The sequence below is a fragment of the Indicator indicator genome, chromosome 20 (genome assembly GCF_027791375.1).
Source record: "Indicator indicator isolate 239-I01 chromosome 20, UM_Iind_1.1, whole genome shotgun sequence".
Classification (NCBI taxonomy): domain Eukaryota; kingdom Metazoa; phylum Chordata; class Aves; order Piciformes; family Indicatoridae; genus Indicator; species Indicator indicator.
In genome coordinates, this window is record NC_072029.1 from 19,294,518 (window position 1) to 19,318,726 (window position 24,209).

At 41.3% G+C, this 24,209-nt stretch overlaps 1 protein-coding gene across 1 annotated transcript; it reads left to right on the plus strand.

The window, feature by feature from the left end:
* Nucleotides 1-937: 937 nt before the first annotated feature.
* GHRHR (growth hormone releasing hormone receptor) lies at nt 938-23,913 on the plus strand. The gene is made up of 13 exons (XM_054390191.1): nt 938-994; nt 3,911-4,016; nt 5,071-5,178; nt 13,564-13,664; nt 16,666-16,763; nt 17,884-18,016; nt 18,962-19,115; nt 19,513-19,573; nt 19,692-19,761; nt 21,524-21,615; nt 22,538-22,667; nt 23,245-23,286; nt 23,791-23,913. Exons 1-13 carry the CDS (start codon nt 938-940, stop codon nt 23,911-23,913), a joined length of 1,275 nt encoding a protein of 424 aa, XP_054246166.1.
* Nucleotides 23,914-24,209: the final 296 nt, after the last annotated feature.

The window sequence follows — 24,209 nt, forward strand, 5'->3', positions numbered from 1 at the left end:
CACCACTCTCATGGTGAAGAACTTCTTCCTCACATCCAGTCTGAATCTCCCTACTTCCAGCTTCATTCCATTCCCCCTAGTCCTATCACTACTTGATATCCTAAAAAGTCCCTCCCCAGTTTTCTTGTAGCCCCCTTCAGATACTGGAAGATGATTTTTATGATGTCTTGCTATTAGACATTTAGTTCAGAGTGAGATTAGGTATTTCCAGAGTGGGATTCATCTTGCCTGTTGGTAAAACTTAAGATGTAAGGAAATAAACTGAATGTAGATATTTCCACACTTTGACTAAGGAGTTTGGCTTGTTCAGATTGAGGCACTGACATTTCAGAAGTCTCAAGCAAAGTAAGAACAGTCTCTGGTGAATTTTGCCTTCAAACCAATTTGCAATAGGTACCCAGCAGAATTTGTGTTCACCTGCCTGTGAGTAGGTTTTGATCCTGCATTTTCAAATGCAGTACCATGGTCATTTATGCTTCATACAAACACATCCTCACACTGAAACCACACTACAAAATGTATTTTATTAGGATAAATCAGCATTAACATGAGCTGTTAAGAGAGGGTTTCTCTTGTGCCAGCCATTTTGCTTTAATACAGGATTAGCAACATTTAGTGTTGACCTTCCCTCCTAAAATCATTTTGCATTATAAAGAAGGCAATAGGGGTCGTGACAGGAAGTGCAGGAGTAATTTTGGGATCACTCACTCATTTCATCCAGGCTAGTCTGGAGCGTGCAACAAAGTCCAAAAGGTGGAGAAGAGGGTTAAATAGAGCTTAGAGAGTTGTTAATATTTATTTCCCACTGTACTGCTACGTCACATCTATGCAAAAAGATAAATGCTTCAAATCAGCAACTGACAGGAGAAGAGGGAGTCAAAAAGCAGGTGAAAGGTGTAGGGAAAGGCTGAGTGAAGTCTGGCTCTTGCTTAGCAACATGAACTCTAGTCTTTTACACCACTGTGCTCTGTACACCCTGAGTCTGGCAGTGCTTGTAAGTAATTGCATGAAAAAAAAAAAGCTTTTACTTCATTGTTTTTCAATAATTGTTCTTCTTTTTTTCTTGGAGCAGCTGGTCATATGCAGCTTTACTTTTTGCATGAGCCTCTTTATTTGGTTTGGATGCTATAAGAAGTGGTAGAAGGGACACACATTGCAGGATCTCTGTATCAATGCATTTCACTGCTTTCTTACCACTCACTCACTAAGGAGAAACAACATAACTGGCAGAATCCCAACCCCCCACCCCCCTTTTATTTTTCTCTGTGTTTAGCTTTAAAAGAAGAAAGTGGAGGAGAGCTGTTGTATCAGAGCAGCTGGGTTTTGATAGCTTTCTTAACTTTCACATAGTCTTATCAGTTACAATTCCATCTGCCTTGTTGGTAGCATTAATATTGTTTAATATGCGAGCAGCTGAGATGCTGCTGGTAACAACTGAGCTGAACCAGCAGGGATGCTTATGGCAGAGTTAGAAACAGCCAAATCCATTGCAAATCCTGGAGGTCTGGCTCATGTTTTTCTTTGGACAATGATTAGTAAACCAGCATTCAGGATCATGCAGATATCAGGAAAGGTCTTTGAAAAGGGAGGAGAGGATATTTTCTTTACTTTCGAGAGTAATTACATTTTCAGCACCTTCCATTTGTGACCCTTCTGCTATATTCTTTCCTCTCCTCTGGGAATCTCTACTCTGATGAAGCATTTCATCAGCTTGGTTTTTGTGGGTCAAGAGAAATAAGACAGTGTCGAATGACTGAAAATACTTGATGTGAAGCTATCAGTATTGGTGTCATCCATGTGACAAATTCCACTTTCCTTTACTGGGAAAAGGTAAAGATGATTTTGAATAAGTAGAGTACCAGGATGCAGTGCTAATACTTAAAAATTTTATTGGAGGAACTTTTCCCATTTACTTAAGAGAAATACCACTTAATTCTATAAAGCTGGGTTGGTTATCATATGATTATGCACTGATTACAAATGAGCTTATGTGTCAGTGTACAATAAATGATGTGTTGCTCATTTTATTAGACTAAAGGATAGGTAAAAAACTGTTTCTGGAATGGAAAATGGTTAAAAATCAGCCATCTGTTTTCTTTGGTGGTGTAACTTGATATCATACTTTCCCTGGAAAGGCTGAACTTAACTTTTGGAGGAGTTTTAAATGCTTAAGAGGCCAACTGTCAGCTTCCATAAAACAGATTTTTTGGCTGTCATTTCTTGCATGATGCCATTGTAATGTGAAAAGCTCTCCAGCTCCTGAGGCTGAGGCAATGGCTAGCCTCTGCTCCATCCACTCATAGTTACCTTCCTTTCACATACACCAAACTTCATTCAGCCTTGCACATGGGGTCCTCTTTTGCATTGCTACCTTAAACTCATCCATGACACTGCTATCTGTCAATTTGGCAGGAAAACTGCATCCTCCTAAAAGTGCAGGAAATGGAAAGACTACCTCCTTCTAGGGCATATATGTGGGTTTTCAACTGCCAGGGTCCAAACTCCAGAACAGCAAAAGCTATGCAATTAATTAATTCAGTATTCTCCAGCAGCCAGACAGCCCCAAGTTGATAGCCCATATGCAATTCAAATGCTCTGCAGATCCCCAAGGAAAGGAAACACCATCTTGTTGGAATGGATCTGTCCTCTGAATGAACTGAAAACCAGCTATTAATTTTCCAGATTCCCTGAATATTAATCTTCCCTGGGTGGAACAAAACTGAGCCATATGCCAGCCACCTGTTCCCCATGTGAGTCTCACCCTGAGTTTATTTTCTGTTGTGCACATCTGTGTCTTTTTATCTATCTTCACACATACAGAGCACACTGGCTCCTGTGGCCAGGGTGTAGAGCTAAGATGACAATGTCTCTGATGACAACTGACAGTCTGGGACTGGGAACAATGGATGTTGTTGGCCAAGGCATATATTGCTTTCTTAATGCAAAAGAGACATGTGTGCTTCAGGAAGCACAGGCAGTGCATCCACAGCAGTCGTGATATACAACAGCCTCTTGCAGATTCTGTTCTTTGGTGGCCAAGGTACTCTGGGTACCCTCTAATTCTGTTGTGGTGCCCATGAAAGCAAAAATCTAAATAAGGACTAAAAAAACTAAAGGTTCCTGTTGTTAGGACACTGGATGACTTTTGGTTTTTGTTTTGTTTTGTTTTGTTTTGTTTTGTTTTGTTTTTTACACTAACATACCAAACCAACAAATGCTTTCGAGCAGATGGTTTTGGTTTGGTTTGGTTTGTTTTTTTTTTTTTTTTTCCAGAGAAAGGAGTTTTGCCTCCCACCTTGTGTAAAGAAAGGCAGATGTCAGAAGAGAGAGAGCAGAGTCATTCCTTTTGGAGTGAAGAGCTCATGAAGACAGTTTTCAGTAATTGTATGTGGTTTCAAGTTGCTGTTTCTTTGGAGGTTGGCACAGGCATGTCTGTGCTGAGGAGCAAGTGGGCTCTGCAGCATGCCGTGATGTGCTGGGCCCTTCACTGTGAAGAAAAGGAGCTTGTCCAGGTGCAATCCACCTCCCTGGGCTCAGATGCAGCAAAGGCTGAAGCTAAGGTGGAAATGAGTCCTGCATTCAAACCCTGGCTCTAGCAAAGAGTTTTTAAATTATGAACATAGCCAGAGAAATCTTACAAACTTTTTGTTAGAAAGCTCTAGCTACCATCTTCCAACAGCTATATTGATGATCCACTCAATTGCCTTTGACAGGGACCAGCTGAGTTCATCTGCCAAAGGTATTTCAGCTTCTACAGTGATGGTGTCACCCTTTGACTGCTAAACCCCAAGCTGTTGTTCTGTGTCCTTAACCCAGCCATGTTAGTTGTAAAAGGAGATCTGGACTTAATGGATCATGAGATCCTACCCAACCTCTTCTTGCTAGTGATCAGAAACTCCTCTCCTTGTAGGTTGCTGGAATAGTCCATCCAGAATGTGATTTTATGACAGAGCTGAAGAAGAACGAGGCTGAGTGTCTGGAGGACTCAGAAGAGCGTGGAAACACAACTCCAGCAGGTATCTATGTGTGTGAAGTGAAATGAGTGAAAGAGAAGGAACACTTGAGCAGAATCAGAACACACCCATGCTGCCAATGGGTATGTTTCAGTGGTTTATTTATAGTCCCATATCCCAGTTCTCTGATCGACTCCTTTTCCATCTTATCCTTTAATTTCTTTTTATCACCACATTGAAATATGGATAGTTAACCTATCTGAAATCTGGATAGTTAATCTGTCTGAAATCTGGATAGTTAATGTGTCTGAAACATGGATAATTAATCTATCTGAGTGAATCCCTGTGTCCCTGGCTTGTTCTTTCCCCAACAGAATGCTGTTATGGTGTCGTGCTTGTTATGTGGGAATGTGTTCACCTTTAACAGGAAATTAAACTGGTGAAGGATCTGGAGAACAAGTCTTATGGGTAGCAGATGAGGAAATTAGGATTGTTTAGTCTCAGAAGAGGAGGCTCTCTACCTGAAAGGAGGTTGTAGTGAGATGGGAGTCCGTCTGTTCTTCCTAGCATCAAGTGATAGAATGAGAAGAACTGGCCTTAAATTTTCCAGGGGAGGTTTGGATTGGATATTAGGAAAAATTTCTTTACTGAAGGAGTGGTCAGGCATTGTGAAAGGCTGCCCAGGGAGGTGGAGAAGCCACTGTCCCTGGAGGTGTTTGAAAACCATGTAGATGTGGCACTCTATGATGTGGTTTAATGGCCATGGTGGAGTTAAGTTGATGGTTGGACTCAATCATCTTAGAGGTCTTTTCCAACTGAAACAATTATATGGTAACCCCTTAACAAGTATCATAAACTGATCTTCCTTTCAGAACTGGGTCTCCCTCCCATTCCACAATGTATCTTTTATTTATTGCATTGTGACTGAAACCCACCCTAGTTTAAAGATTAAATAGTCCTCTGGAGGTGTTTATTCCTCACTACAGAATAAAAAATATGGCTAAACTCCCTTTATAAGATATGTAGGGTGTGGAGTGGTAAAGTTTACAAAGATTTATTTCTTTTATTTTGCTCAAATACAGTTATGCTTAGAAACATATTTTACTTTCTGTCTGAGGTTGCAAGAGATCTTGGGACAAATTACTGTGCTGGCCAGAGGCAGATGCTGGAGAGACTCTTGCCTTGCCATGTCCAAACATCCTCTTTCACTTCATGAAGAAGCCAGGTGATACACTATCATGGTTTTACTCTCATTGTTGTGTTGCATGTCTGCAAAGAGCTTATGTAGAAATGGAAGGTGAAGACAGAACATTGCAAGTTCTTGCTCTCTACTTGGATCAGAGCATCACTACAGAGATTTCAGTAGGACCTAAGAGAGCTTAGCAGTTCTCTTCATCTTTTGAGCATTATTTATAACTCAATATAATCCCATACATAGCTGTAACAGTGTGAGAACTGAAATCTTCCTCCCACACCAACAATGACCAGGCTAGCTCAGTCTGGAAGCAAATGCAAGCTATATTTACAAGCAAATCTACAATCTCTGATGAAATGCAATGAATATGTACAAATAGACACAATTCACAACATTTACAAATATGTACAATCAACAAAAAAGCACAACCAAGCTCCCTTTGCTTCCCCCAAGAGGCCTCCCCCCCCAGCCAGAAGGAATCCCCCCAGAGCCCTTTGGAAGAAGGCAGAGAGTCAAGAAGCAGAGAGGCTGTTAGAGTTAGCTTGTCAAGGTCAGTGTAGTATCTTCAGCCAGAAAAGAAGAAGCAGCAGCCAGATAGACCAGCAAGCAAGCTGAGTCAGACTCAGACTGCCCGAACTCTGTTTTGAGATTCTTAAACATTTCTACCTCTCCAATGGAAGTGTTTAGAACAATCATTATTTTGCTTTCTTACACCCAACAGTGATTTATTTACATTCTTTCACTTTGTCTGCTTGAACTTTGTGAAGAAAAATAAAAAAGGCAGTTTTAAAAACATCACAATAGCCTATGATGAGGCCCTGAGCCAAAGAACACTGAAATCAATACAATGATTTCCAGTGGTTTCCACAAGCCTTGGGATCAGCTTGTGTGAGTTTTCTATGGAGCTTGAGTATGGGTTGTCTAGGTCAGAACTTAAGCGTGGAGTTTTATTAGATTTATGCTCTGATTAGTGTGGATTGAAATAAAAGGCAGAGGAATGAATAATGTAATTGTTCTTTAAATCCAGGCTGGACATACAGAGCAGAATTTTTGTCCTTGAAGTAGCATATGTGTTGGGTCAAAGGTAAGATCACGCAGACTAATGTCTTTGTGACTGCTTACTCTCTGGATGAATATGGCTAGGAATAAATTGAAAGTCCATAAAGAGGAAACACTCTTCCAGGAAAGACCTAGATTTGGCAGGTCCACAAGTAAAAGATACTGCAAAGCCCAACCTTTGCCTCACCCAACACATGCTAGTAATAAATGAGGCATAAGGAAAATCCTTTTCATCTGGGCAGATTCATTTCCTGCTCTGGGATTCTCTTACTTATCCTTCATCTGAATCAAAAATCTTTTTATGAAACAACCTGCTTCTTCCAGCCTGTGATCTGCAAAGACAGGGTAAACCTCAAGGAAGGTGAGTGTGTTGGTGTGAGCTGAAATTCCCCCCACCAACAATAACCAGGCTAGCTCAGTCTGGAAGCAAATGAAGGCTGTATTTACAAGCAGAGTCTAAAATCTACAATGAAATGCAACGAATATGTACAAATATACAAAATTCACAACATTCACAAATATATACAATCAACAGAAAAGCACAACCGATCTCCCTTTGCTTCCCCCCAAGGGGACCCTCCCAAAGGGGCCTCTCTCTCTCCCAAGAGCTTCCCCCCCAGACCCCCCTGGACAGAGAAGCAGAGTTAGTTAAGCAGAAAGTTGTTAACTTAGCTGCCAAGGTCAGTACGTGTTATCTTCAGCCAGAAGAGAAGAAGAAACAGCAGCCAGACAGCCCAGCAACTGCCCCCACTGCAGAATGCAGAATGTGCAGAATGCCTACTTTGTTTTGGGTAATAGTTCTTAAACATTTCTATCTATCCAATGGAAGTCTTTAGAACAATCAGTATTCTGCTTTCTTACACCCAATAGTGACTTATTTACATTCTTTCACTTTCTCTGTTCTGAACTTTGCAAGGAAAAATTAAAAAGACAGTTTCAAACCATCACAGTCCACCCCTTCTAAACAATTCCATTGGCTGCTACTATCATTTATCTAATCTTAACTAATATCTACAACACTAGGTGAATAAAGATCATAGTCCATTCCAGCTATCTCAGATGTAGATGATTCAAAAGAGTCAAATCACAGGAAAAACAGCAAACAGCTTGTTTCCTCGCAGATGGAGTGAAGGAAGGAACAGGGACTCTCAGGTGACTCAGGGCTCTCAGGGTTCGTGCACTGTAGATCTCATGGACTCTCCTCTTGGGCGCGATGCTATATCTGCGCAACACTCTGAATTTAACCTCTCTCAGCCAAAGTTAGATTTCTTTCTGGAATACACTGAATTTCACCATTTTCTTGCATCACCCAATAGGTGTGACCAGGACCTTCAGCACAAACCACCCCTCGGACAGGTTTGGCCTCTCCTGAAGGAGAAAATACCCAAACAGTTTTGCCTAACAGATTCTTTTCTCTGATAACAGGAACTCTATCACCTTCCTCCTTTCGCAACAAATCTGATTGGGCAGGTCCAGCTCGATTCACTGAACCTCTACTATTCACCAACCAGGTTGCTTGTGCTAAATGTTTCTCCCAGTTTTTCAAAGATCCACCCCCCATGGCTTTGAGAGTGGTTTTCAGCAAACCGTTGTAGCGTTCGATCTTCCCTGCAGCTGGGGCATAGTAGGGAATGTGGAATATCCACTCGATGCCGTGCTCTTTGGCCCAGTTGTTTACAAGATTGTTCTTGAAGTGAGTTCCATTGTCCGACTCAGTCCTCTCTGGAGTTCCATGTCTCCACAGGATTTGTCTTTCCAGACCAAGAATGGTGTTACGTGCAGTTGCATGAGGAACTGGATAAGTTTCCAGCCATCCAGTGCTCGCCTCTACCATAGTCAGCACATACTGCTTACCAGATCAAGAACGAGGTAGAGTGATGTAGTCAATCTGCCAGGCTTCACCATACTTGTACTTGGACCATCGGTCACCGTACCACAAGGGCTTGATCCGCTTTGCCTGCTCAATAGCAGCACAAATGTCACAGTCATGGATGACTTGTGTGATAGCATCCATGGAAATGTCAATGGATCTGTCACGAGCCCATCAGTAGGTTGCATCTCTGCCTTGATGTCCTGATGAGTCATGGGCCCACCGAGCTAAGAACAGCTCACCTCGGTGTTTCCAGTCAAGATCAGGATCGGGATCAGAGTTTGTGTCCACCTGGGAAACTCTTGCAGCTAGATCTGCCTGATGGTTGTGGTGTTGTTCCTCAGTAGCTCTGCTCTTAGGAATGTGAGCATCGATGTGTCTCACTTTCACTGGGATTCTCTCAATGCGAGCAGCAATGTCTTGCCACAGATCTGCAGCCCAGATTGGCTTTCCTTTCCTCTGCCAGCCATTCTTTTTCCAGTCTTTCAGCCAACCCCACAAGGCATTGGCTACCATCCATGAGTCGGTATAGAGATAAAGCTTTGGCCATCTCTCACGTTCACCTATGTTAAGAGCTAGCTGGACAGCTTTTACCTCTGCAAATTGACTGGATTCTCCTTCTCCATCTCTCACTTCTGCAACTCTGCGTGTTGGACTCCACACTGCAAATTTCCATCTCCGCTTGTTCCCAACAAGACGACAGGAACCGTCTGTGAACAAAGCATATCTCTTTTCATCATCAGACAGATCACTGTAAGGAGGAGCTTCCTCAGCACGAGTTACTCTCTCCTCTGGAGGTTTTGCACAGCTTGTGCCTTCTGGCCAGTTTGCGATCACCTTCACCAAACCAGGCCTTTCGAGATTTCCCATTCGAGCTCTCTGTGTTATTAGAGCCATCTACCTAGACCAGGTAGCATCTGTTGCATGATGTGGTGAAGAACCTTTGCCCTTGAACATCCAATTCAGAACTGGCAATCTAGGAGCTAGAAGAAGTTGTGACTCAGTTCCGATCACTTCAGAAGCAGCTTTCACTCCTTCATAAGCAGCTAAAATCTCTTTCTCTGTTGGAGTGTAGTTTGCCTCTGAGCCTCTGTAGCCACGACCCCAGAAACCAAGAGGACGTCCTCGTGTCTCCCCTGGAGCTCTTTGCCATAAGCACCAGGTTGGACCATTGTCACTCGCGGCCGTGTACAGAATGTTCTTAATGTCTGGACCAGTTCGGACAGGTCCCAGACCCATCGCTTGGACTACCTCTCGCTTGATCTGGTCAAAGGCTGCTTGTTACCCAGGGCCCCATTGGAAACTGTTTCTCTTTCGAGTCACATCATATAGAGGTTTCACAATCTGACTGTATCCAGGAATGTGCAGTCTCCAAAATCCCACTATGCCTAAGAAACGCAGAGTTTCTTTCTTGTTGGTGGGATTTGCCATGGTGAAGACTCTGTTTATCACATCCATGGGGATGTGACGGCGACCATCTTGCCACCGCACTCCCAGAAACTGGATTTTTCTGGCAGGTCCTTTCACCTTGTCTCGCTTGATAGCGAAACCAGCTTGCAAGAGAATGTCAATGATTTTGTTACCTTTCTCGAAGACTTCTTCAGCAGTCTCACCCCAGACGATGATGTCATCGATGAACTGAATGTGTTCTGGAGCTCCACCTTTCTCCAAAGCATCATGGATCACTGCATGGCAGATGGTTGAACTGTGAATCCACCCCTGGGGCAAACGATTGAATGTGTACTGAATGCCTCTCCAGGTGAAAGCAAACTGAGGCCTGCATTCCTCTGCTATGGGAATAGAGAAGAAAGCATTAGCAATGTCTATGGTAGCATACCATTTGGCCTGCTTGGATTCCAGCTCATATTGGAGTTCCATCATGTCTGGTACAGCTGCACTCATGGGTGGAGTTACTTCATTCAAGGCACGGAAATCAACTGTCAGACGCCACTCTCCATTCTGCTTTCGCACAGGCCACGTTGGACTGTTGAAAGGTGAATGAGTTTTGCTGATGACCTTCTGACTCTCCAACTGACGAATCAAGTTTTGAATGGGCACCAAAGAGTCACGGTTGGTTCTGTATTGTCTGTGATGCACAGTTTGAGAAGCAACCGGCAGCTTTACATCCTCTATCTCATGTTGTCCCACAACTGCAGATTCATCTGAAAGCTCAGGTCTAATAGACAACTTCAATTTTCCTCCATCAATTTCTACAGCTGCTATTCCAAAAGCCCATTTGTAACCCTTAGGGTCTTTAAAACGCCCTTCTCTCAGAAAATCAATTCCCAAAATACAAGGTGCATTAGGACCTGTTACAATAGTATGTTTCTTCCACTGCTTCCCAGTTAAACTTATGTCAACCTCTATCTTAAACAACTCTTGAGATCCACCAGTGACTCCCTGAATAGTTATAGATTCTCCCCCTTGATAATTTGATGATATGATGGTGCACTGAGCTCCTGTGCCAACCAAGGCCCTGTACTTCCGAAATTTTGAAGTGCCAGGCCACTGGATGTACACATCCCAATAGATTCTGTTATCTCCATTATCCCTTACCTCCCCCTGGCGGAAGGCAGGGCACCCCTAATGGTGGGGATTACCTCCACATGTACAGCTGGCACAATGTCCAGCACCAGAATTAGGATCACTGTTGGAGCTATCAGAGTTGTTCTGGGAAACTGAGGAAGTGACAGCTACCCTCCTGGTATTGCTACCTCGGGATCTGCCCCTCTGCAGCTCCCATAACCTCTTGAAAAGATCAGAAGTTGGTTGACCATCCCATCTGTTCATGTTCTCACCAAACTGATCACGCAGAGTTATTCAGATACTGCCACGTGATTGCCTCTGCTGTCTGTTTTGGTTTGACCTGTTCTGGAATGGCCTCCTTGGAGCACGTCTGTTCCTAACAGCTGAAACTTGTATCCATCTGGAGGAAGAGGAATCAGAATCATCCCCCTTCATCAAGTTGGATATGGAGGTTTTAAATTCCTCTTTCAGCTCTTTCACGCAATTCTCAATCTTTCCAGACAAAGTTTCAATGGCTGAAACCAAAGAAGTACGTGCAAGACTATCCTCCAATTGCCTCATTTGGTCAGTGAAATGGCCAACAGTAGGAGGCACTCCACCAGAATTTCTTGCCACAATCCTGCTTGCCAGAATATTAGCATAATTAGGAGGAGCAAGCTTAATGAGCTTTTTGGCAAGGCCTGTTCCAACAGGAATTTCATCAGGATTCAGAGTCTTATGATCTCCATACATTACTTCTCTCACAGCAAATTCTCTCAGACGCTTGATTCCCTCAGTTATTGTGGTCCAAGGCTTAGGGTTCCATGGTAAATCATCTCTGCTGGGGTACCTCAGCGAGACTGCCAGTAGGAGGCGTGCCCACAGAGAAACTTTACCAATGCACTTGCCTAGATGCCTGTCTATGCCTGTATCCTTTGAGAGCATCCCCAACTGAGAGGCCGACTTGTCACCTACCACCAATGCTGGGGCTCCCATATCAAAACACCTGGCTAGCCAAGACAGGACTGGCTCATTATCTCCTCTGATGTAATCCTTCCTCACATGTCTAATTTCCTGTCTGGGTGCATTAGCTGACTGTATGTCATCCTCATCATCATCATCATCATCATCCTGAGGTCGCTGTCCCCATAATCCTGTTGTAATCGTCCGTTGAATTTCCTTGAGTTCAGAGGCTCTGCCAGCAGTTGCTAATCTACCAGGGTCTACATCATGACCTACATCTCCATCATCCATGTGGGGTCTCAAGAGGTCTACCAGAGTTTTAAGGCTAACCCTCTCTTCCTCATCAGAAGGATCTTTCTTAACAGAGGGACCCTGAGTAGAAGGACCCTCATCTCCATCTGCACCATCTCCTGCAGCATCTGCATCTCCTCCTGCAGCTCCTTTACACTTTCTGGTTACAGTGGCCACCAAATTTACTGGCTTGGTTTTCACATTCACAGCAGAGTTGGAAGAGCAAGTAGCCTTATGTCTTTCTTGACACAGTGCTATCAGTAGCCATATGATTATTCCAAGAAGCAACAAAAGTAAGATTAAGGCTAGCACAAGATATCTAGGGTACCACTGGTTCCAAAGACCCTCTGTAGTTGTAAGAGGAGTAACAAACTCAAATGTGTCTGCTAGCACATCCATAGTTGAGTTACCATAGCTTCTTAGCCCAACAAGACCACAACAGAATTCACCAACATTCAGTAACTTGTTCTTAACCCAAAGAAATTACTTATATGCCACATATCTCACAATCTTGTCTATCATGCAGGAAACAGCCCATCTGTAAACAATCACACTGATAATAGATGAAATAGAATGACTCAGAATCCAAAACTGCTTCATTTTGCTTCCTAATCTGAGCAGAAATAAATCACAAGCAATCGAGCCCCACGTTGGGCGCCAAAAAATAAAAAGTGTGTTGGTGTGAGCTGAAATTCCCCCCCCCCCCAACAATAACCAGGCTAGCTCAGTCTGGAAGCAAATGAAAAGCTGTATTTACAAGCAAAGTCTAAAATCTACAATGAAATGCAATGAATATGTACAAATATACAAAATTCACAACATTCACAAATATATACAATCAACAGAAAAGCACAACCGATCTCCCTTTGCTTCCCCCCAAGGGGACCCTCCCAAAGGGGCCTCTCTCTCTCCCAAGAGCTTCCCCCCCAGACCCCCCTGGACAGAGAAGCAGAGTTAAGCAGAAAGTTGTTAACTTAGCTGCCAAGGTCAGTGTGTTATCTTCAGCCAGAAGAGAAGAAGAAACAGCAGCCAGACAGCCCAGCAACTGCCCCCACTGCCGAACGCAGAATGTGCAGAGTGCCTACTTTGTTTTGGGTAATAGTTCTTAAACATTTCTATCTATCCAATGGAAGTGTTTAGAACAATCGTTATTTTGCTTTCTTACACCCAATAGTGACTTATTCACATTCTTTCACTTTCTCTGTTCTGAACTTTGCAAGGAAAAATTAAAAAGACAGTTTCAAACCATCACAATGAGAATGAGGAAGGATATATTAGAGGGGTGAGTGCTGAACAAGGCAGAATTCTGATGGAGCAGTGTTTTCCAGTCTTCTTCAAAGGCCTTCCTTGTTCCTGATATGATTTCTTCCTAACTCCTTCCCACCTCTACCTCTGGCACCTCGGTTTATTTACTTTCTCACAATGTTTGTCTCCAGATAAAGTGAAAAGTTTTGTATAGAATCATAGAATGTTTGGGGTTATTATCTGACTGCCAAATATACATGTGAAAATGTCTAGTCAACTGTGTAAGAGAGACGATCCTCTCCTCCTGGCAGAACCCTCATACCGTCAGAGCTGTTCTTCTGATTGTTATTTTCTGTTCTGTGTCTCTTGAGGTCTTTTCCAACCTTATTGATTCTGTGATTCTGTGATTCTTCACTTATATATGTGTGTGTGTGTGTATATATATATATATATATAAGAAAAAAATAGTGCTTCTATTTCAGCTGGGACAGTAAAAAGGAACTGCACAAGGAAAGGCTGGTCTGACCCATTCCCTCCCTACCATATTGCTTGTCCAGTAGAAGATGAGATTCCACTTGAAGAAGTAAGTTTAATTAAATAAATACATGTGAGTGGTGTGCTGACATTATAGGATTCCTTTCTATTCCTGAAGAACACTGCAGAGGGAAACCCAACTTAGGCTGGGTTCTCAAATTCAAATTTTAGTCTAGTCACTTATTTTGGTGAATTGCTGAGGATGATTTATTATTCAAGTGTAAGAGTGTAATAAATATAAAACCACCATACAATTGTGCAGGTCTGTTGAGCTTGCTCACAGGTACAACAGCTAGAGATATATCATGATTTTGTCATAAAATATGAATGAAGATATTTCAGTAAAGTCAGGCAGTGAGATAATTTTGTGTCAGCACAGCATCAGCACAGCAAATGTGCTGGGATAGCACCACCATTCCAAACTCACCAAAATCTAGCGACAAGAGAGGTTTCTGGTTTCTCATTCTGTCTTTCCTAAAAGATCTCATTTAACAAGGCAAAACTGAAGTTTCAAAATCTGTATCTTGGTAATGGAGATCAGAATTTAACCTATTCTCCAGCTAGATTTGTATTTAGAGGTTACATGTACAGGGAAAATATAGTGCATGATTTCTAACAACACATTCTAGAGATATGTTTAACTTCTTCTAACTCCTCTTCCAGGGAAAAGGAGCCAGTCAAAATCCTATATCACATTTTGATAAAAAATATCACCATCATGCAAATTATCATGGTTACACAAAGCCTCTTTTGTGATTGATTTTTTTCTCTCTTGTTAGCTACTGTGGAGAAAATGAGGAGTAACTCAGTGAAAAGTATCTGAAGAAATGTACACTAAGTTAGAACTGATAGAAAGGAAGGAGAAATCACTTTAAGTAATTGAAAATTAGTTTCTAGTCTAACTTTAGGGTTCTGTTCTTCCTCTGTAAAGGCTGAACACTGCACTTTATTTGTAGAAGTTAGGTGAATATTATCCTTTTTTTGTTCACTATAGAGAGAATGAAAATGACATTTATATTGCAGCTAGTGAACTTTCAAGTTGATTCAACTAGCTGAAGAGAATTTACTTTACATTAGCACAGGAGGATTTCTCTTGTCTTCCTATTACTTTTTCTACTAACTAGTATCATGCTGTGTAATTCGAACATCCTTTCTAGCCTCTAAGTCACAGTACCTGCTGCTCTGCATAAACCAACACACTCAAATACAACTCTTCTCTTTCCTTCTTCTACTGCTTCCTTACATCTCTGCTGTAAAAGCAATCTTAAATGAGTCTGTGATTCTTTTTAGTGATAGCCCACATTTTACCTCAAGGTAAACTCCTTGGTTGTAGGTTTATCCACTTAAGGAACTGATTCTTTTCTGTGTTTTTTCAGCTCTGTTTTATAAGTGGAGGTTGCCAACTAAGGTCAGCCTAGCACAGCTTTGATGTGGTGCCTTCCAGACTTAGTGGCTAGCTTTGGAGTTCTGAGGAAGTTCTCTGGGCTCTGGCTGGAATTGTGCATAGTTAGGTACATGGCTAATCACAACTCCTCCACCAGACAGAAGAGGCAACTGTGCATGGCTTCCACATCATTTAGCATCATCAGCCTCAACAAATTATTGTGTAAGTCTAGGCTAAACAGTACACAGTGCCTCTGTATTAGTGCTTTGGTCAGGACTGGATGTGAACTTTTCAAGGAAGCTTCTTATTTATCCACACTCACTGCATTTACACTGAAGACTGTTCTTAGAAAGGATTCTTTGGCTTCCTATGGATTAAACTGATCTGGAAGACAAATGCAGGGTGCATCTAGGATGCTTTGACCAATAATAAAAATTCAGCCCACGGAATTAGACCATAGCTACTCTGAAATGGACACAATATGGGTGTAGCATCCTCAGCAGCAAAGATTTCACTCTACTAAACCAGACCTATAGACCTGCAATTGTTCAGGCAGGTGTAGTGACAGAACATTTTTCTTGCTGACAGAAAGTGATAAAATCTCCTCTTACAATGATTTAGATTGACTTCTGGGAGTGCTTGCTTCCTTTCATTAACTAGAAAAGAAACAAAATAAGCAGAAACAGGATTGTGTTGACAATTAAACAGTGCAGTCCTGTGGCCACGCTCCCACACTGCTGATTTTACTATAGACTCAGCTCCTCATACTTCGACAGTTTTTAAACACCTAAAATAAATGAAACAGATCCTACCCAGTGTCAGCCTTAAGTTATACTTAAGATTCAAAACAAGTATCTGCCCTTCTCCACTGTGATCTGTAGCAATGCACTGCACAGTTGTGTAGATTTCAGGATATAAAAGCATTGATACAGGACTCAAGAGACACATTACATTAGATGGAAGGGAAAAATTTGCAGCCCAGAGCTTATTAATTCTATTTTCTGCTTCTGTGTGCGATAGTTGAAGCCAGCTTGTCCTCACTTAGAGACCATGTCTGATAGTGGTGACATTTAAATTGGAATGGATTTTGATTGACGTTTTGACTAAGAAAGAATTGAGTTTGTCAGCAAGAAAAAAACAAATGCAGGAAGAAAACCCCAACACCCACAATACAATAAAAATGGAAAAGAATAGAAGGCAAAATTGTAAGTAAGGAAGCAGAGTGAAGGAAAGTGAAGGAAAGGCTGATAGAATTCTGTATTCATCATGCAGGCAGCTGCCAGTGGGATTGTTCAGGAAGAAAACACACTATAAAATGCAGTGCCTGTAGAAATACATCAGGGTTTTCACAATGCCTTTGTGGAAGTCTAGCTTGGGGTTTTGTGGGTGTATGATAGAGCTTGTCACCATCCTGGTCAATACATGTTTCTTTATCAGGCTGGGCTGTATCCACATAGCCATGGAAAGGTCTTCACAAAAGAAATGTAATGAGTGATTTCAGTCAAATGTTTTGAGATGAAAAGGGGGTTGGAGGGAAAGGCAGTCAGGGATGTGAACATATTGGAAGCACCAAACAAAGCCAAACTGCCAGAATCTGTAAACCAGCTGTCATGGAGTTGCAAGTTATGTGACAAAAAATTCTCTTTCCTTTTTTTTATTTTAACAGCAATCCTACTTTTCTACTATAAAGATCATTTACACTGTAGGATACAGTGTATCCATCACCTCACTCATCATTGCTGTGACAGTTCTTATTGCATTCAGGTGTGTACAGTCATCCTCCAAACTGAACTTTTTTTTTCTTTTTTGCAGTTCATTTGAAAGGAGGTCCTAGTGAGGTGGGGGGTTGGTCTCTTCAAGTGATAGGACAAGAGGAAATGGCCTCAGGTTTTGGCAGGGGAAGTGCTGGGGTTACCATCCCTGGAGGGTGTAACAGTGTGAGAGCTGAATCCCCATCCCGCACCAACAATAACCAGGCTAGCTCAGTCTGGAAGCAAATGCAAGCTGTATTTACAAGCAAATCTACAATCTCAGATGAAATGCAATGGATATGTACAAATAGACACAATTCACAACATTTACAAATATGTACAATCAACAGAAAAGCACAATCTTTGCTTCCCCCAAGGGGCCTTTCCCAAGGGGCCTCCCCCCTAACCAGAAGGAATCCCCCCCCAGACCCCCTGGCAGAAGGCAGAGAGTCAAAAAGCAGAGAGGCTGTTAGAGTTATCTTGTCAAGGTCAGTGTGTTATCTTCAGCCAGAAAAGTAGAAGCAGCAGCCAGGCAGACAGAAGCCCAGCAAGCAAGCAGAGTCCCCAACTCAGACTGCCCCAACTCAACAACCTTGTTTTGAGTAGAGATTCTTAAACATTTCTATCTCTCCAATGGAAGTGTTTAGAATAATCATTATTTGCTTTCTTACTAGTCAATAGTGACTTATTTACATTCCTTTGCCTTCTCTGCTTGAACTTGTGAAGAAAAATTTAAAAGATAGTCTTTAAAACCATGACAGAAGGACTTAAAAGACGTGTAGATGTAGTGCTGAGAGACAAGGGTTAGTGGTGGACTTGGCAGTGTTGGGCTAATGTTTGGACTCAGTGGTCATGAGGGTCTTTTCCAACCTAGATGATTCCATTGTTCTATGATCACCATGACACCACCTAACAAGAAAGGGGATTCAAATGTAGGCTGTGAGTGAAATGTCTTACATGAGGAAGTGTTCTGTCTCTGCCTGCCAGCAGAGAGAGCTCAGTGGATTAAAGTGCTCTTTCTATATGTGTCTGGAAGAACCTGAGATGAAGAACAGGAGCTTTTGGCATATTTTGATTACTGCAGGCTCAATTCCATTAATTACCTCAAAAAGACCTCTCTTATTTTCTTGCAGGAGGCTTCGCTGTCCCAGAAATTATATCCATGTACAGCTCTTTTCTACTTTTATCTTAAAAGCGATTGCCATTTTCATTAAGGATGCTGTCCTTTTCCAAGAGGAAGGCATTGACCATTGCAGCTTCTCCACAGTAAGCACATGAAAAGCAGAATATTGTGGTACCTGATGGTTTTGCATACCATCTATGTATAGCTTCACTTTTCATGGTTCTTTTTCACTACTTACTGGTTTTGATCCTTCTAGACTGGTAATGAAAATTCTATGACTCTTTTACTTATTAGGTTTTATTTCCATAACTGTGTACCTCATGCCCTTCTCTGCATGCATCTACTTGTGATCCTGTGGTACTCTAAATCAGATACAGATTTTGCTAGAGAAAAAAAAATATAAAAAATGTATCATTATACTGTCACATTTTTATAATCTGAAGTCTAATACTGAAGATCTCTGAGTACCTCATAACACACCTTTTAAAAGATGTTTCTTCTAGTAATGGTAGATTTAACATGCTGACTGGAAGCTCTGAATTGTAAATCACGAGACATGCAAGGTACTAAGAAATCAGTTTTGCTTCGACCCAACCACAAATATTGTCAACACAATAATGATTTCCAAAACCAAGATTCTGCTGCACTTCTCATGGCCACCCAAAGATGTAAAACTGGGCCTAAGGGGAAATGTGAGTCCTTGGACATTTTGGAAATGGCTGTGGAGCATTTGACTCTACTCATGTAAGGTACACTGAAGGCAGTGCATCTGTGGGAGAAATCATGTGTTTGAAAGACCAACTTATGTTTCTAACATAGGGATGAAAAGCAAACTACAGTCAAGATTCCAAGGTATTATGATGGTTAAAGCCTTACTGTTCAGAAAGCCAAAACTCATTTGAAACTCTCTCTTTAAACATGCAGGTAATTGTGAGATCTTGTTCTTTGTAGATCTCAGCCAGAATTACAAATGCCTGCTATATCTGCCAATCAAACACACGTAGCCACATCAATATATATATATATCTGCCAAACACATGTAGCCACAAGTAAGGCCTAAAATCTGTTTTTTTTTTCCTGTTCCCTAGACTGAATGCAAGATCTCAGTTGCTTTCTGTTACTACTTCATGATGACCAATTTCATGTGGCTACTAGTAGAGGCTCTTTACCTAAACTGCCTGCTTCTTTCATCCCTTTCTCATGGAAGAAGGTATTTTTGGTGGCTTGTTCTCTTTGGCTGGGGTAAGTAAGGCTTTTACATTAAATTGCTAAAAGGCAAGATAGTAAACAAGGCACTATCCACCCCATTAAACATACTGGTTTTCTTCTTGTTAGTAAGAGGTTGTAAGTCCAGACCTCTGTGGCAGAACTATGTGATGTGCAAAGTTGCTTCTGTGTCCCTTTATCTCTGTGGTCACCAGTCAGTGCCATGACTTGTGTCGTTCCATCATGGGTACGAGGGGATTTCTTTTTAGGTTTAGCCTATGAGCTTACAGCAACCCCTGCTAGAGGAACAGGCCACAAAGGGTAATTCCAGTGCTGAAAATGAACGTTCTGGGTTGTCATGGCAGAGTTTCAGTGAACAAGGTGTGGATTAATTGATGAAACTAGACAATCACAGGTTTTGTTTGTCTGGCAGGGTTCCCAACAGTTTTCACTCTTATATGGATATTAGCAAAACTCTACTTTGAAGACACTGCGTAAGTTATTGTTGCCTACATTATTCTATGTTCTTGAGTTATAATTTTAATAGTTCTTTTTTATTGCAGTGATTACATATATATATATCTTTTTCTATACTTCCTGCTATTTTCTCAGATGCTGGGATATTAATCAAGACTCTCCTTACTGGTGGCTAATCAAAGGACCTATTATAATTTCTGTTGGGGTAGGTACTTCTGAGTCTGACAACATTAAGTAGAAGAAAAAAATACTTAAATTTAAATTTGGCTACTCTTTGCTGAAATGTTGCCTGAAATAAGGAAGAGGGATGGTAGAATTTCACCTGTAAACTTGCCTACATTCACTGCAAACTGAAAATATGCAGAGAATTGCCACTCTCCCCAACAATCTCCCCCCCCCCAAAAAAAAAAAAAAGAAACAACAAACTAAAACAAAAAACCCCAAACTACCAAAACTCAGGCATCCTTCAAATAAATGTAAGCTTTCATAGAATTATCAGTTTGGTTGAAATTAATAGCGAGTAGCGAAACCATCACTGTCATATTTAAAAACAAATTTTAGTTTGTGAGTCCAGAATTAACCATTGATTTTAATACAAACTTTCAAGGGCAATAGGTGTCTGTTCATAGATGACAACAAAGATAATAACTCTTTACTGAATAAACTGATGGGCTTCATTATCATGTATGATTACTTCCACAAGCCACCAAACTCAAGCAGTGTTTCAGAGAGGAGATCATCTGGAGATCATCTCAGTGTTTGAGAAAGCAGCTAGGCAACAAGGCCAAGCTGGATGGGGCTTTGAGCAGCCTGCTATAGTGAAAGGTATCCCTGCCCATGCCAGAAGAGATGGAACTAGATCATCTTTAAGGTCCTTTCCAACTCAAACTGTTCTATGAATCTATAATAATGGATGACCTTAAAGCCATCTATTAAAAGCTTATATAATTGGAGGACAGAGGCTTGCAAATAAGATATATATCTGCAGAAAAAGTGAGTGATGAAGCTCAAGTTGAATTCTGCTCAGAGTTTGCCATGGTTCAATAAAATACATTTCTTTTTACCTCCATTATTTTTCCCCTTACTATTGCTCCTCTGACATTCACATCTGAAGTCAAGAGATTCAGAGGGTTGCAGTGATGATTTTTCTGCTGTAATGTGCTAAAGGCATCACTGACAGATAAAATGAGATTGGACTTTCTGGTAAAATGTGGATGTTCTTGGTCAAAATAAAGCTTTCATCCTCACTTAAAGAAGAGGTGGTGTGTACAGACATACAAAATATGCATAGGGAGAAACTCTGATTGCGGAAAATTGAGCAGCTTCCCAGACTTTCGTAAAGCTGTGACAAATTGTAGTTCACAATTGACCCTAGCTAGCTTTGGAGCTGAGCTAATGCTCCTCAGTTCTCTTTGGAGTTACCAAGAGGAAATATGCACTTTTGGTATGTGATCCATCTGACTTGTAATAGATGTTTACTTTTGGAGGAGATGACAACTGCAGAGCTCCACCTGAGGCTCCACGGACTATACTGGCTGGCTCTCCATTGACTGCAAAGGGAGAACAGGATGGTAGCTCAGATGCATGCATCTCGGTGCACATATCTATATTGAGGCAGATGAATCCTGCTAATAATATCTAAAAATACTGGTCAGAATTTAATCTAATAGCTGTCTCAAAAGAGAATGGCAATTACGTGAGCTACAGAAAAATAAAAAGAAGCACACAAACTTTGACAGAAAAAGGTTTGATCAACAAAGTCAGGTTGTTCATCTGTTTTCCTTCCTATTTAGATGCTTGAATGCTGCCAACAGAAATGTCATTAATAAGAATCATTGTATTGGTGTCACTGAAACTGCACAAATTGCATAATAACTGAAAAAAAAAGAAACCTCAGATTTTCATTGCAAGAATTACACTGACAAGTAACCTTTTTTTTTTTTTTTTCCCCCAAATGTTATGAACAGGTAAATTTTGTCCTATTTATCAACATCATCAGAATTTTGCTGAAAAAATTAGATCCCAGACAAATCAACTTCAATAACTCTTCTCAATACAGGTAGTGTGTGGAATAACCAAATTAAAATGAATGTGTCTTTTTTAAACTGGCAAACACTTGACCAGTGTCACAGATAACCTTGGTTTGGCTGGCATGAAATTTTAGAAATTCCTGACTTTGTTCTTTACCCAAGGAAGCTAGTCAAAGGATGAAACTCTCCTAATATTTACTATCTAAATATGATGGATTTGGATCAGTTCAGATGTTTACTTTCCATTTGCAGTCAATGGGATAATGGGAAAACATTCACTGAATCTATACTAGATCTCTTATTTTGGGGCAGGACAAATTGCTCTCTATAGATGCCTCTTCCTGTACATGGACTAGAAAGGGAACCTTATCTGTTGCTTTCTTTGTACTTAGTTACAGATAAATTTAGGCTTGAGGTGAGGAGAAAGTTCTCCACAGAAAGAATGATCTGCCATTGGAATGTGCTGCCCAGGGAGGTGGTGGAGTCACCGTCCCTGGAGGTGTTCAAAAAAGGATTGGACCTGGCACTTGAAGCCAGGCTTTAGTTAGTCATGAGGTGCTGGGTGATAGGTTGGACTTGATGATCTCTGAGGTCTTTTCCAACCTTGTTGATTCTATGATTCTAAGTGTCAATTTTTCAATGGCTCTGATGGGACAGACTACCCTTTGTGCTTTACTCAACTGTGATCTCATTCAGAAAGACAAAACACCAAAATATCATAAGAAAAGCCATGTACAGGTTATTGCCAATGAGGCAAAAAGCATCAGAGACCTCTTTCCAGCTTGTTCGTTACACTTTCTGCCTAGCACTGTAATCCCACGAGGTATGAACTTCACATGGAGATGTTTAGATCCTGTTTTTAACTTCTTTTCATTACTGTGGCATAGTGCATGCATTAGTCCACACTCAGGGAAATAATACTAACTTATTTCTTTTTGTGTCCTGTGCTAGACGTCTCTCAAGGTCAACTCTGCTTCTAATTCCATTATTTGGAACCCATTATATTGTCTTCAACTTCCTTCCTGACTATACCAGTCTAGGGGTTCGGCTTTACGTGGAGCTCTGCATTGGATCTTTTCAGGTACAATGACCACAGAGGCTTCAGTTACATGCTAGGAGAATTTCTGATTTAATCTTATGACCACAGGACAATTAGCATTGCTCAAAAAATCACTGGATCCTGAAACCAGTGTCTCCTCAAGTAATTCGTGGCTCTTTGCTGATTTACAATATCTGAAGAGCACTGGAACAGGCTGCTCAGAGAGGTTGTGGAGGCTCCCTCTCTGGAGGGATGTGATCCTTTGCATTCTGGTCTAGGTGAAACTGTTTTAGCAGTGGGGTTGGATTAGATGATTTCCAAAGGTCCCTTCCAACTCCTCCTTCCCCCCACCCTCCCCCCCCACCCCCCCCTCCAGTCTGTGGTTCAGTGAAGATGTGACCTACCTCGTTGTGAAGATGATCCTAGTGCATTATCTGGCTGATTAACATTATTGTAGATACATACAGAATTTTCCAGTTTATATCCATCCTCCAACCTACAGAGGTATGCATTAATTCATATGCACAGTGCCATCATGAAGTCAGTGCAGGTGGCTTTTTAAAACCATGTTATGACTCAACAGTTTTGGTTTTTTTGGTTTTTTTTTGGTCTTTTTCAGGGGTTTATTGTAGCAGTTCTCTACTGTTTCCTGAACCAAGAGGTAAGAAAAATGCATCCTTCATAATATCAGCAAATAACCAGTTTCATACAAGCAGATAACAAAATCTTCCAGGTTCTTAGGTTGTCTATTATCGTGGGAATCAACGAAGATGATTTTAATTTCAATTATCTCCATGGGAATGAAGCCATCTAGTGGAGAAAGGAGCTTGTGCACATATAAATAGGAACACAAGGCTGGGTGGATTCAGAAAACAAGTCCTTACATCTTTAAAGTAAGACTGTGCTTCACTTACTCTTTTAAATATGGGAGACTAACTCTGAACTGAGGTATTTTAGGAGTTTTCATCAGTGCAGAGGGCATGCTGAGACAGGCCAGGTGAAACACTCTCTGGAGGACTATCCTTCTCTCTACCAGCCAAGAGAAACTAACTTGAAATATCTAAATTTACCCTACTCTAGCTACTATTTCTGTCTTTTCCCTTTCCCGCTGGTCTACTCCCAATCAGTACTGGACCACAAAACAGCATTCTCATTTCTTTTCGAGGTGCAAACGGAAATTGGCCGGAGGTGGCATGGTAAGAGATACAGACTTATGCGAGTGTGGAGGAGGACAAGATGGACTATGCCATCTAGTTCTGGAGTAAAAATGACCACATCTGTGTGCTAAAGATGGCCTCAAGATCTGGAATAATGACATATGATAGCCTGATTAAGAAAAAAACCCAAACAACAAAGAAGTCAAAGACCTCACCAAATGTAACGATTGGAGTTTGTACTGAGCAAATCGGAGGAGGCGCCAGTTCTACAGCACTTCTGCCCACTGGATGTCCTGGAAAGGATATGATGTCAGAAGACACGATCCAACTATTTAGTTAGAATGCCAGTAGCAATGATGACTGTGCGTGGCATATTAAAGCTACATTACATTTTTAGCAGGTTCCATTTCAAATACAAAGTGTCAAG

Bases quoted from the DNA above. Each gene is read 5' to 3' on its own strand.
- GHRHR (XM_054390191.1), top strand. From the start codon at position 938: ATGAACTCTAGTCTTTTACACCACTGTGCTCTGTACACCCTGAGTCTG. The intron at 995-3,910 runs GTAAGTAATTGC...CTCTCCTTGTAG, and splicing joins CCCTGAGTCTGGCAGTGCTT to GTTGCTGGAATAGTCCATCC. The intron at 5,179-13,563 runs GTGATACACTAT...CTTCTATTTCAG, and splicing joins TCACTTCATGAAGAAGCCAG to CTGGGACAGTAAAAAGGAAC.